Source organism: Saccharomyces paradoxus, chromosome XV (assembly GCF_002079055.1).
Source record: "Saccharomyces paradoxus chromosome XV, complete sequence".
Classification (NCBI taxonomy): Eukaryota; Fungi; Ascomycota; class Saccharomycetes; order Saccharomycetales; family Saccharomycetaceae; genus Saccharomyces; species Saccharomyces paradoxus.
Window position 1 is genome coordinate 578310 of NC_047501.1, and position 13961 is coordinate 592270.

The 13961-nt window shown below is 36.9% G+C and overlaps 7 protein-coding genes and 1 non-coding gene across 8 annotated transcripts; 2 read left to right on the forward strand and 6 right to left on the reverse strand.

Moving 5' to 3' along the window:
- Positions 1-280: 280 nt before the first annotated feature.
- ARP8 (Arp8p) lies at positions 281-2923 on the reverse strand (the record flags this gene model as incomplete). The annotated part of the gene is made up of 1 exon (XM_033913384.1): positions 281-2923. One exon carries the CDS (start codon positions 2921-2923, stop codon positions 281-283), a length of 2643 nt encoding a protein of 880 aa, XP_033769275.1.
- Positions 2924-3390: 467 nt separating this feature from the next.
- Positions 3391-4380, forward strand: LSC1 (succinate--CoA ligase (GDP-forming) subunit alpha; the record flags this gene model as incomplete). Its single annotated transcript, XM_033913385.1, has 1 exon — positions 3391-4380. The coding sequence occupies one exon, from the start codon at positions 3391-3393 to the stop codon at positions 4378-4380; it is 990 nt and encodes a 329-aa protein (XP_033769276.1).
- A 347-nt stretch (positions 4381-4727) lies between these two features.
- Positions 4728-4799, reverse strand: SPAR_Otrna15G. The gene has a single exon. It is a non-coding gene; the product is annotated as a tRNA-Gly (tRNA).
- Positions 4800-6027: 1228 nt separating this feature from the next.
- On the reverse strand, positions 6028-6987 carry THI80 (thiamine diphosphokinase; the record flags this gene model as incomplete). The annotated part of the gene is made up of 1 exon (XM_033913386.1): positions 6028-6987. One exon carries the CDS (start codon positions 6985-6987, stop codon positions 6028-6030), a length of 960 nt encoding a protein of 319 aa, XP_033769277.1.
- A 380-nt stretch (positions 6988-7367) lies between these two features.
- On the reverse strand, positions 7368-9743 carry ELG1 (Elg1p; the record flags this gene model as incomplete). The annotated part of the gene is made up of 1 exon (XM_033913387.1): positions 7368-9743. One exon carries the CDS (start codon positions 9741-9743, stop codon positions 7368-7370), a length of 2376 nt encoding a protein of 791 aa, XP_033769278.1.
- Positions 9744-9999: 256 nt separating this feature from the next.
- Positions 10000-10824, reverse strand: PNO1 (Pno1p; the record flags this gene model as incomplete). The annotated part of the gene is made up of 1 exon (XM_033913388.1): positions 10000-10824. The coding sequence occupies one exon, from the start codon at positions 10822-10824 to the stop codon at positions 10000-10002; it is 825 nt and encodes a 274-aa protein (XP_033769279.1).
- A 452-nt stretch (positions 10825-11276) lies between these two features.
- On the forward strand, positions 11277-13145 carry MDM32 (Mdm32p; the record flags this gene model as incomplete). The annotated part of the gene is made up of 1 exon (XM_033913389.1): positions 11277-13145. One exon carries the CDS (start codon positions 11277-11279, stop codon positions 13143-13145), a length of 1869 nt encoding a protein of 622 aa, XP_033769280.1.
- Positions 13146-13330: 185 nt separating this feature from the next.
- On the reverse strand, positions 13331-13891 carry SPP2 (spliceosome ATPase-activating subunit SPP2; the record flags this gene model as incomplete). The annotated part of the gene is made up of 1 exon (XM_033913390.1): positions 13331-13891. The coding sequence occupies one exon, from the start codon at positions 13889-13891 to the stop codon at positions 13331-13333; it is 561 nt and encodes a 186-aa protein (XP_033769281.1).
- Between the last annotated feature and the right edge of the window lie 70 nt (positions 13892-13961).

Below are 13961 nucleotides of genomic sequence, written 5' to 3' on the forward strand. Positions count from 1 at the left end.
AACTTCCTGTACAATAATTCTATAAATATATATATATGTATGTTTGCTATTAAACAACCATCACAAAAAGACACCCCGTTCTTTATGGGCGCGTTTGAAATATGTTCCTATTCTATGATTATCCCACTATGTATGTTCTCATCATAGCCATTTACACGGGACTATTTTCCTGCCTCCCTTTATCAAAATCTGTAATTATTACACAGCTGAGGAAATTCATATCTATGTTTCACTGATGTCTACAAAGACTTGGGTGCAAAAAATTTTCCAATTACTTACTCTAGTACGTGAAAATACATTTATATTGTAAGATTCTACTTCCGTGGACATCCCAGTCGCTGTTTGTAATAAATAGTTCTTCGACAAGCTTGACTTGCGCCAAAACGCTCGCACCTTTCCAAATTATTAAAGCAGGATTCATATCACGTGGTGGTGGAATAATGCTTATAGGAAAAAGGTGTTCATTGCCGTTTTGGTGCTCAATATTTTGATGTTGCTCTTCCAGCTCTTCTATGACCTTTTTCTTGATTTGGGTTTGCAAAACTTGTTTGTTTTCTTCTTCAGTCTTGTCAGGGGCACTCACGAAATGACCTTCTAAATCTTTGATTTCCTTAGTCAGTTTTTTGTAAAACTGAGGGAACGATGCCGAACTCAATAAAGAGGGCCTCCAAATGTTGATTCTATCGGTTAAGATAAAATCTAAAGCAGGTATTTTGGAACTGCCACCGACAATTAGAATGTTCGAATAGAATGAGTTCATTCTTGTCACATCTGCCGTTATAGAGGCATTGGCGATACTTTGAATGATAGCTTTCTCTAAAGGCGCAAAATTCTCCTTTAAAGTATTCCCATAGTTTTCGGGCTTATCTTGAAGCTGATCAATTATGTTATGGGCCTCCAGTATTTTGTTTAAAATCTTAAGGTCATCATTCAAATTACAATACAAATTTCCTTCTTTGCTTTCGAACTGTGACAAAGAGTTCCAGTCGTTCAATTCGTTGGTAAAGAGGTCACGAGATTCAGGCAATTGAAACTCTAGGCTAGAATTCTTGTCAGAGAAAGTCCGTATCAACTTAAAAATTTGTGGGAAAAATAAGGCCAGTGGTGCTAGCATAACTTCATCGAACAGCTTGAATTCGTACTTTTCAGTCGGCTGGTTAGGTGAACGATTGATGAAATTGTATAACTGTACGGCTACATCAGCATCTTGAAAAGTAGTAAAATTCTTCTTCAACTGTTCAGCAAGAAGCCAACCATGTTCAGAATCGATCTTCCAATTTTGTAGAGGAAAGTCACTTTGCAGTAATAATAGTGCAAAGAGTCTTGTAATATCATCTCCGCCATAATCTAACGTAATTGCACTATGTTCCAAGACTGTTCCTTCATCAACACAGGCGATCCTGGTTTCAGTAGCGCCTATATTCACTACGCATGTGGAGGTACTGATCCCAGCACCATAGCAAGTTGCCAACGATTCTTGTATAATAGCGACTGCTTGAAATTGTAATTCGGTGAGTAAAACTCTAATGAAAGTTTCTACATGACTTTTCTTGAATATATCTGGTATCACCAACACAACCTTGTACTGACTAAATTTGGTAGGCTTAACATTTAAAGTTTCTGAATTAAGTGCATGCTCCAAAAGATTGGTAACGTCCGAGATTAATTCCGCCAATGATTTATAATATGGTGACTTGACGTTAAAAGAGCCACCTTTGAAAGGCTTTCTAATGACAAATTTATCGTCCACGCATCTCAATGCGTCTGATCCATAGTATAATTTTGAGTCATCAAATATCCATTCTATAGGAGATGGATCGTTTTTTTCTGTAATAATCTCGGGGTTGGAATTTTCATTGAAGGATACTACTTGTTCGTGAGCATTCCCGGGCACCTTTCTTTTATAATACCTCATACGTTCTCTAAAATTCTTTTCCATCTCCGATTTTATATTGTTAAACTCTTCTGACTGTTCTCTTTGCAGGGAAACATTTTCAACATGCTCACTATTTTCAAGGTTCAGCCATTTTTTAGGCACCGCTACACAATTTGGAACTACTACGGGGTGTTCATCTTTGGGAAATCCTATTTTTATAGAGTTAGAGCCAGGATGTATCACAATAGTTGCAGTTGGATCGTTTAGATCTATTTCGTCATTAAGTGGTGCTATACTAACTTCCGAGTGGGGCAAATTCTTCAAATCTATCACATCTGGTGTGTTGGTACTAGACATTTGACTAGTATTATTATTTCTCAAAAATTTTCGATCTCTAAGAGCAAATATTTGATCGTCTTTTTTCAGGTAATCTGATGAGTAGTTCTTTTGGTTGATTAACATTAAAGGCTGGAATAAACCAGTGGCAGGTAAAGTAGTCGTCTCCACTTTCTCAATACCAATTTTTTTTAACGTTTTGGCAAACTCTTCGGCAGCCTTAATACGACCTAGTCTTCTTTTCTCTAAAAGATGTAGCGGCACTTTCTTTCCGGGAGGTGCTTTCGTGGGATCTAGCTTTGGATATTTCTTATAACGTTTACTAGCCTGCACAGCAGGTTGTGCCCTCTTATCCCCAGAATTTCCTAATTCACTGTCATTTCCGTTGGCATTATCAATATCATTTTCGTCGTCATTGTCAACATCATTTTCATCTTCCTCTTCCTCTTCCCCTTCTTCATCGTCGTCTTCCTCGTCTGCAATGTCTCTTGGGTCAGCAGAAAGGCCCGTTACACTTCTGGGAGTTTCAGATCCAATTACGTTATCGACACTATTGTCTGAATCATTCTCCCCATTTTCCTGATCCGCCTGGCTGCTTAGAGGTACAGTGTTTTCTTCTTCTTCCATTTCATCTTCATCGTCGTCATCCTCTAACGGAATATCAATGGGTTCCTCATAAACAATACTGGAATCCGCTTCTTCTTGTGACATGTTAAATGCGCTTGTGTCCTTGTATTTACGTATTATTGACCAGTAATTTAACTTAAAAGCTGCTCACTTCGTGGGCGTTCATCATCGCTATTTATTCATATTGTCATTCTCAAATAAATCATCTTGCACGGCCCAACCAGCGGCTGGATAACGATCTACCCCAACCTCGGACCCAAAGTTGCTGCTATAAAAACAGAAACAAAAAAGGCGTTTCTCGAGACCGATTTCCGAATGGTAATGTAGCTCTTGAGTGCTTCGCAATTGTCACTCAAGGATCCTTGTTCGAGAGTTGTTCACAGCACGCTGCGCATATAAAGGCTTACCGCGATTATTTTCGATTAAGCAATATAAAAGCTGGAAGGAGGCGAGTTCCCCTAAATTGTTGTTCTGTTTGTTACTTACCACTCTCTATACGTTCGATTTCATAGAATAACTCATTTGTAAACCATTTATTTTTCAGTTTAACGATGTTGAGATCTACTGTTTCAAAAGCTTCTCTTAGAATTTGTCGTCACTTTCACAGAGAGTCTATTCCTTACGATAAGACAATCAAAAATTTACTGCTTTCTAAGGACACTAAGGTGATCTTTCAGGGGTTCACAGGTAAGCAAGGTACTTTCCATGCCAGTATCTCTCAAGAATATGGTACGAATGTTGTTGGTGGTACAAACCCAAAGAAGGCGGGTCAAACACATTTAGGCCAACCTGTTTTTGCCTCTGTCAAGGATGCAATTAAGGAAACTGGTGCCACTGCAAGCGCCATCTTTGTCCCTCCACCAATTGCTGCTGCTGCCATCAAAGAATCTATCGAAGCTGAAATTCCTTTGGCTGTATGTATCACTGAAGGCATTCCTCAACATGATATGCTATATATCGCAGAAATGTTGCAAACACAGGATAAAACAAGATTGGTTGGGCCCAACTGTCCTGGTATCATTAACCCAGCAACAAATGTGAGAATTGGTATCCAACCCCCAAGAATTTTCCAAGCTGGTAAGATCGGTATTGTTTCTAGATCAGGAACTTTGACATATGAGGCCGTCCAACAAACCACAAAAACTAATCTTGGTCAATCTCTAGTTATCGGTATGGGTGGTGATGCGTTTCCTGGTACTGATTTTATTGATGCCTTGAAATTATTTCTAGAAGATGAAACTACAGAAGGTATCATTATGTTGGGTGAAATAGGTGGTAAAGCCGAAATCGAAGCTGCTCAATTTCTCAAAGAATACAACTTCAGCAGGAGTAAGCCGATGCCGGTGGCATCTTTCATTGCCGGAACTGTTGCTGGTCAAATGAAAGGTGTTAGAATGGGACACTCCGGTGCCATTGTAGAAGGATCTGGTACTGACGCTGAATCCAAAAAACAAGCTTTGAGGGATGTTGGTGTTGCCGTCGTTGAATCTCCAGGTTACTTAGGCCAAGCTTTACTGGATCAATTTGCCAAATTTAAATGATTACATTAGGAAGATAACGAACTGCTTTCATAAGAGAAAGACTTCTATGTCTCGATTATCGCTTAGGCGAGTATGGAGCTGATTCTTTTTTGAGCTTTTACTCAGCAACCTATGTTAATTCGTCCCTTTGTATATATTCATTTATCATTGCCAACTCTAGTAAAAATCTTTTTCTTTAATAGTGTTTGTATTAATGTTCTCCTTAACAGTACTATTCTTAAAGGGCTTATTAATCTAATAATTGAAATAATAAAAATGAAATGTCCGAAGCCTCTTTTTCTTCATTTCTATCTTGCTCAGCTAATTTACCATCGCCTAGTTCTCTTGTTTTGGTTTGAAGCAAAAAATGCGCAAGCCGGGAATCGAACCCGGGCCTCATGCTTGGGAAGCATAAATTCTAACCACTGAACCACTTGCGCGTTTCAATCAAACTTCGAGTGTTGATCCAATTATATACTATTATTTGAAATGGTCTCATTGACTTTCATAACTATGTCATTTTCTTGCTGAAAAAGTGTTGGAATGAAATTCTAATATCATCTATTTAATATTATATTATAACATGCGGTGCAAGAGGATGGCATAAAAATTGAAAAACAGTCATCCAATCTAATGGAAGCTGAAATGCAAGGATTGATAATGTAATAGGAAAATGAATGACAACATATAAAAGGAAAGAAGATAAGGTAATAACACTATGTAGAACTATCGATTCCCTTTTGTGGATTCCTATATCCTCGAGGAAAACTTCTAGTATATTCTGTATACCTATTATTATAGCCTTTAGTAACAATGGAATCCCAACAATTATCTAATTATTCACCCAATTCTCAAGAATAAGATTCAACTATCATCTATCTGCTAGCATTCATATTATCAGTATATTATCATATGCGGTGTAAGAAGGCGACATAAAGAATGAGATACAGTCCTCAAATATAATGGAAGCTGAGATGCAAAAATTGATAATGTAATAGGATCATGAACGAAAACGAAGGAAGAGATAATAATTTTATTATGTACAATTTCGGTTCCCCTTTGTGGATTCCTGTGTCCTTGAAGAGAACTTCTAGTATATTCTGATATTCTCTACACCTAATATCACGGCATTTATCGTTAATGGAATCCCAATAACCATTCCGATATTCACCTAATTCTCAATTATATACATAGAATTTATCGGAATTTTCTCTCTGGGAACATAGGGACACACAAAGCAAATCAACAATACTTCATGGAAACAATACAATTCATTCTTTCGTTCTTTATGTTTTTGTTCATTGGTCTTATTACATTAACAATCACAATAGCAAATAACAAAGAAAATAGTAGTCATTTACTATAATATGCCAATATTTTATTCATAGTAAATCTTTAGTAGTGCATATATGTAGTCGTCTCCTTAACAATACATGACACAAATTCGAGGTTTATTTATTAACATATTGTAGTTGGAAAATAAGTTAGAATACTTTATTGTATTATATGATCACTCTTTTTAAAGTACGTAGGCCGAATTAAGGTTGTTTATATAGAAATTTTCTCTTTTCATCATAAAGTCCTAATTCTTACCAATCACTGGTCATATAATTCCTGAGACGGCAAGAAAGGAATACGGTCGAATAGTTAAAGAACAAATGCCTTACTTTACAAAAAATCTATCAATTTATCAACGAATATTTCTACATTCAAAATGATGTCATCTTTGGTGTCAATGAAACAACACTTATCCCCAACAAATCTGTTACTGCTACTGACTCTTCCGTTGACAACGCTAGTTGGCCAATTTTTAACATCCCATTTTAAGCCGCGGGTCTCCTTTATCACAGTAGCTTCTCCAATAGGCAACAATCCACAATTCCCTATACAAGTGTTCCTAAATTGAGGGTCATACTCAATAAAAGTTCCATTTTTTTTGATTAAGAATATTAAGTCTGTTGGAGTCATATAACAAAGCTTGAAATAGCTTGCATTCTCGGATAAAGTGTATAACTGCGTAATTGAATGAACTGTCTGATCAAATCTGCCACCAATACCTCCCAGTGCCAATAGGCTAATTGGAGTCACTTTCGAAAAAGCTAAAGACTCGGCCATAGTATTGTATAATGTATGAATACCCTTTTCTAGCTCGATTCCATGATTTGACTGAATGTTGTTTTTATTCGATATCAAAGAGTGGAATGTTGGTGAATTGAAATGTAGAGAAATCAAATTCACGCACTTCGTGAAGTCAGTCGAATATTGTGTGGTTTGTTTTATTATAATTACTCTGTTTTCCCTATAGTAGTTGAAAACTTTTTCTGATAGTGAATCTAGATCACCAATTATATAATCAGGGAGATATTTTGTCCTTATGGATTCGTCATCATTTAGGTAGTCATATAACCGATTGGCTGCTCCATCTGCACAGACTTTTAGGTCATGCAGTTTCCAAATTTTGTAAAACAACGGCCTAGGAATATCAATTTTTTGATTCAGTATAAGTAGGGTAGAATTATCTTCTTCGTTTGGATGAATCAATTCTTTCAAGTTCATTTTATTTCGGGTCTCAATTAAGTCAGCATCAATTTCAATTCGTTCAGGATTCTCAATACACTCCTCGCTCATAACAGCGATATTCAACTTTTTCTTGTTTCTTTATGACCAATTATGGTATATGGCCTTCTAGCTTCTATCAAAATGCCACACAGAAGAAGCCAATTTTCTTATAAACCCTTATCATTTACGCTTCATTTATAATTCCAATCAGCCATTTTTTTCAAGTTTTTCGCATATTTTGCATTTTTCGCTATTTTGAAATATGCACTCTGAAGAACTGAAGGCAACTATTAGAAGGAATCTGGAATAATGCTGCATATGATCGACGCACGGTTGCAGAGTTTGTTGATATATATAGTAGTGTATTTTCCCCTGAACTACTAAGCTATACTTATTTATGCATATGTATTCCTGTAAAAACACAGAAAAATTTCGTATTCGTAGTCGTATCACTTGTGTCTTGAAACTCCTGAGTGCAGATGCTCCCATTTTCTCACAACTATGCTTGGGTCAGCCTTGAACCATACGTTTTTTAAGACGCCGTCTTGGGACAATTGATAGACCAGGTCTTTATATCGTCTTTCTGATACATTTTCACTGTGCAACTCAAATATTTGCTTGTTTTCATTCTTGACGTTGGCATCACTTTTGGCGATTTCAAAAACGAAGGGATTAATTTCTGCTCTAATTTGTTGGGCTGTGGCGCTTAACAGGTGAACCTCGGCATTTTCATTCGGTGTATTAACATTATAAATTCCTTTGAATTGGTTTAAAATATCAGAGATTTTCTTGGAATTTCTCGTTCTTCTTGTCGATTGTAGATGGTCATACTTCGGTGTCCTTGAAGCCAAAAAATTTATTGTAGATTCGGTCATTTTTTTGAATCTATTAACAAGGTATTCGTTGTCAAGTCTTTGTGTCAATTCTCGGCCGTAGGAATGCCGAGCTTCCAGTTGTTCCTGGATGTGTTGGTAAATATTCAATTCAAATGGTAGTAACGGTTGCCTATTAGGGTCATTTAAATGCAATTTATAATCTATCACGTAATCGGATTGCAGTTTCATTTCATCATCTAAATTTGGATCTTGGAAAGCATGAACTTTTTCAGGAGTCATTGTGGTGGAATCTATTTCTTGCCTAACCATCGAACGATTTCGCGTTGCTTGACCAATAACATCATTTAGGGATAGTAAATCAGTTAATTTCGATATATCTTTAACGCTTGAGCCAAGGGTCGATGTTAGAATCGGTGGTCGGCTCTCAGATAAAATCAAATCAGCCTCGGTACTAACGCACCAAAACTGTAGGCACATCAAGCACTTCCTAATATCCGCATTATTTTGTTTAATAATATCATGAAGCCAGTCGTCACAAACTTCAATCTCCAGGGACTTTAAATATTTTGTTAGAAATGCATGGACCGTAGATGTACTAATCTTCTTAGTATGAAACAAAGAATTTTGTTCAGTTGTCAAAGTAATAAGTTCGCCAGGGATTAATGACAAATCCTTACAGGTCAATATCAGGGGCCTTCTTGAAAATTCGCAAAGCTTGTTGATCATTGACCAAAATCCCTTGTCATGTTCTTTAAATAACACATCAACATCGTTAAATAAAACAAGCCCGTAGTCACATTTCCTTTTTGAGGAATCTTTCACGTAATGCGTTGTGGTAAAATCTAACAGGGTATCAAGCAAATCTTTCTTGCTCCTGTTCATGTTTGGGTTAACTTCATATATCTGATAAGAGTTATCGTCGCCAGCAATCTCTCTCATGACCGTTTGTATCAACGTTTTCTTGCCTATTGCATTGCCTTGTAATATCATTAGTGGAACAAATTCACTTAAGTTAGTATTTGCTTCGCCATTTTTGTAGAAATTTGCACGCAAACTTTCGTCTTCTTCGAAATCAGGTACAATGAAGTTGGCAAGTTCATCAACAGATCCTTGCTGTTTATTGGAATTTATTCTGTTTAGTAAACGATTCCTTGAGGTAGGCTTTTCTAGGTTATGAAAAGATGTTTGAATCCAATTCTTGATTCGCAATTTCAATTTGGGTTCGATTAATACCTGTTTTAATGTGAGAGGCTTGAACAGTTGTGGCCATGTGAGAGTTGTATTCCTTTTGACATTTGTGCCTAGTAATTTGGGAGCTCGATAGCGAACGGGAATACAAGACGTTGAACTCCTGTCTTTCAACGTTTCATAATCAATAGGAAGAAAAATATGATTTAGTGGCGGTAGTATGCGTAGAGGAAGTGGGATTTCAACATTCTCATCCGACAGCTCTATGCCATCTACTGGGTAAATTGATTGATGTAACGGTAATGGTGGCTCTATCTCCTTCAGTTTAGAAATGCTATTCAACCTTTTGCTGGTATCGCTGGTCTCGTTCTTGAGCAAGTTCTTAATCTTTGAAGCTCTTTCATTGAGAAGCGATGATTTAATTCTCGATGTGGAAATTATGGAAATATCATCTTCTTGCTCATGTGAAACTGCAATTTCGGCATCATCAGTGTTTCTTTTGGAGCTCTTGTCACTGATCACAATAAGATCATCGTCCTCATTATCGCATTTTTCTTTGGTGCGTTTCATCATCAAAAACTCCTTTGCGGATCTGGGATTAGCGGAAGTAGCTTCAATTGGTTTCACAATAGAATGGTTTAAAAATATGACTGAAGAATCGTCGTGGTTGGATGTTCTGGCCTCAAAAGTGCCGCATTCAGCGTCATTTTCCTCATCGATGGTAATCTGTAGAGCATCTTGTCTTCTAACTTTTTTCCTGTTACCTGTCAATATGTCAGATAATGACACGTGCCTTTTCATTGGGGAAACCTTCTCTGAATTCAAGGGTCTAATGCTATGGTACCATACGATCCAGTGCAACGAAGATGGTCGGTGAAGGCCTTTAAATACATGAAGCCAGCAGCCAAATAATAATACTAAACTAATTTATCATCGCTAACGTTACGCGTTTGGCGTCTTTAAAAAAGAAGGAAAAAAAAAGAACTATTTACTCACTCTACTTCGTTATGAGACGACATATAATACTATACAGATGATGAAAGGCCACAGACTATGTTTAGTAGCGTTCCTTTAATCTAGATGCAACGGTACGTAAATTCCCGTAAACTTTACCTGGAGGGGAACCCAAAATTAAACTAACTACAGACTCTCTTGCCATTCTGATATGGGTGAACCCACCCAAAATGTGTATTTTAGAGTCGGCTAAGACTATCCTTGTCCTTGTAGCGTTTTCAATGGCAAACTTCGTTTTACCGTCTTTTCCAGCAATACGACCGATAGCTCTCGACAAATGGTCACCCGTTAGAGTCTTGACATCTTTGACCTCAAAAGTTTCGATATATAAATCATCTAGCCTTAATAGTGCGATAGAATCGTCTAGGTCAAATCCTAAAGTGAAGGCTTTGATGAAATCGGCCCCTTTTTGCAACGCACCAGGGTCTGTGGTAAATTTAGGATTCGTTCTTAGCTCTACCGATTTTGTCTTTAAATTCATTCTGACTTGCAACTTCAAGTGCTCAACCAATGGAGGATAAATTTTTGTCCAGCTGTTCCTCAAGGGTGTCATTCTGTGTGGTGGAACCATGATCTTCCTCGATTCAAATTTTATTTTGTTACCCTGTGTTTTACTAGCTGAAGTGAAGCGAGGCTTCCCCTGGTCATCGACCACTACGGTCTTAGATTCGCGCATTTTCTGACTACCGTCCTCGCTATCTCCCTCGTCTTTTGCTGTATTGTCGTTGGCATCATCCAATAGAACATCATCGTCATCCTCTTCGTCAATGCTTTCGGTATTATTTATTCCTATAATTCTACTACTGCCGCTGTCTTCTCCACTTGCAGGTGGCACGGTAGCCTTTTTCAAAGCAGTAGGTGCAACCATCTTATAGCTTATTTTCAGTTCAAGTATTTTCTTCTGCTGAACAGAAAATTATTTATTTACTGCTACTTGTTATTACTGCAAACTAAACTATACCTTTCATTGTGATGAGCATCGGGATTATAATAAGGAAAGAAAAAAATTTTTTTTTCTGAGTTTACACTTCCGTTATAGGTGATAAAAGACAAAACAGTCCTAACATTTTAATAATCGTAGAAGTATTAGCCCTTTCTTTCTTTTATATACCCTTACTTCTTTATTTTAGGTTTAAATGTTTCGTATAAAGGCATATATTGCTTTTTGTCACCTTTTTTTACTTCTCATTATTGGTTCTAACTGATCCTTGACCTACTCTGGAGGCTGCATGTTAGACTTATGTGGAAGATTTGCATCAAGAAGTATTAAAACAAAAGATACGTACAGATAATCAGGTGGTGGGAGGTTTATATAAATTCATGCTAGTCACACGTTTGCAGACCCCCATAATAAAGCGGTCACTGCTTCCAATTACAAGTCATCTCGTAAAACGCTGTATTCGCGCTTACATCGCTCCTAATCATGGAAATATCAGGTCTTTAATAGCACCCTGTAAGAGTTCATTGCCTGTTAGATGCTTGATCGCCCAAAGATACATGCGGTCATTTCCAACCAATGATAAGTTCACCACCAAGGCTTCCAATATTGAAACTATTTTACTAAGAAAAAACAATGAGCGAGAGTTCAAGCAATCGCTTCTGGCAGACGCAAAGAATTTTCAAGAAAGGTTCAAAATCAATTTAAAATGGATCCTTATTAAAAACAACAGGCCGTTCTCTCTGAACGAGATAAGTATTATAGCGTCTTGGCTGATATTGTCGCAAATCCTATGGCTCATTCTGAGCACCACCACTTTCATTTCGTTCTATCTTTTCGTCGTTAACTCTATTTTCAGTCAGGAATACATCTATGAGAAGAAAATTTATGAAAGACTTCTAAAGTTTTTGTTGAAGGATCATAAGCGCTCTGATCAAGATTTGGAAATCAGTTTTTCTCTAGAAGATAAAGCGTCAACGCTCGTACTCTCTCCAGACTGGGAGTCAAACTCGATACTCATCAAAAGGTTAAACGTCAAGGATGAAGATTTAGACCTGGATTTAAAATTTCACCACATCAACCTGAATGTTTCTTTGAAAAACTGGCTACTTGGTAGGGGACTAATTACAAACGTTTCCATATACGGTATTAGAGGATACTTGAATTTGTCCAATTTCATTAATTTGGTAAACTCCTTTCAGGGAGATCAAAAAACTGAGAATTTCTTGAAAACTTCAAATAATATTGAAATCACCGATTCAGAAATTTTTTTGAAACAATCTCTGAGTGCAGAGGAAGCTCCAAAGTTGAAATTTTCCATTTACAATCTATCTTTGCCACAACTAAGACTGAACCATTTTATTTCTGATATTCTGAGTGCCAAAACATTTTCCGGTTCAATAAATAACTCTCTTTTCAACTTATTCAAGAGGCAACAAAAGTTAACAGCAGTTATCGAAAATAATAACAAAAATAGGATGGCAACGTCGAAATTTGATTTTACGGATAATAATCAGGAGAATTACCGCACAGTGACTCATCAGGATGATCCAAATTACATAACGACGTTAAGATTGAACTTTATCGACATTAACGATTTAAAATTCAACGATGACGGCAAATTCAACTGGTTGAAAGACGGCCAAGTTGAAATACTTGCTGACATAATGCTAACAAACTCTAATTCTCATCTGTCATCGGAATCTAAATATGCAGTGGTGGACTTGAAGGTAACTTGTAAGGACTTGAAAACGACTTTTCCCCAGGAGCCTCCAGTATTATCGACAGGCGACAGTATCGTTTCGTTGGATGAACTGAAACCCATCATAACGTTTATCAATTCATATGAAGGGATGGCTAATCCTATATTGAAGGATTTCACAGAAAACGAAAGATTGAAGAACTCAATAATCTGGAGCTCGCCCAATGTCTCCATCAATAGGCAAAGGAAATCTTATCCTTTAACTACAAAAGTCACTTCCAATTCCGCAAAGGAAATCATCAAGTTTCATAATCAACCAAACACTGATGCAAACGAAATTGTTTTACGTTGTAAGATGGTCAAAAACTTGTCAGATTTACAGCTGATTAACATTAACCAAATATTAGACCAAATTACCATGGAACTATATGTTGATTTAACCAAAATAGTTGAAGATTGGGAGTTTAAAAATAAAAATGATTGGATGAAACAATGGGGCACCACATTTGCATCCCAATTATTGTTGTTTGGGTTCGGTGCCATGGTTTGACCATTTTTCTCATAATACCAGACTGAACTCTCTTGCATTTCATTTATCAAACAAATTGAAGAAAAAATAAAAAAAAAAAAAAAAGGGAAAGGGAAAACCAACAGCTAAACTGGAATTATCTCATTCGGAACATGCATAAAATATAATGTGTATATACTAAGTACTTTAAATTATATATTCAAGCCTTATCGTGACTTATTCTTTTTATCGCCATCAACTTTGCTGCCCGTCATTTTATCGATTTTTACGACCGGCATAAATGAGGCCTCTTCCACGTTTATTGCCTTATTTAATTTGGCGCCAATCCCCAGTCCATCCGGATGTATCCGCGAGGCATTTGGAATATCTTTGCTTCTGTTCTGTGCATTATCTCCTTTAGCATCCTCCTCAGAGTCACTTTCCCATCCCATACCCCGAAGTAATGCATCTCCAAATTCCTCGATAGGTACCTCGCTATATTCTTTTTCAGTCACATATTCCACCAAAGGGGCATCGTTTTTCTTTGCGTCCGCATTTTCACTCAGTTTGATCACTAGTTTCTTTTCAGAGGATGATTTTTCATCAAGGTCGAATTTATCAATACTTTGAATCTTTATCTTACTCTGAGATTTATGCGGAAGGCTTGTAATTTCTGCATTATCCCAATTAAATAAATTGACCTTCTGTGAAGAGGTTTTTTTTTTCGTTTTCTTGGAAACGTTCTTTTTCAAAGTTTTGTTCCCTAATTTAAGTGAAATTTTGCTCATTCTAACATCCTAGATCTGCATCTTGCCTTTGTACTCGCCATCGCTTGACAGGCATTTATTAACCGTGATA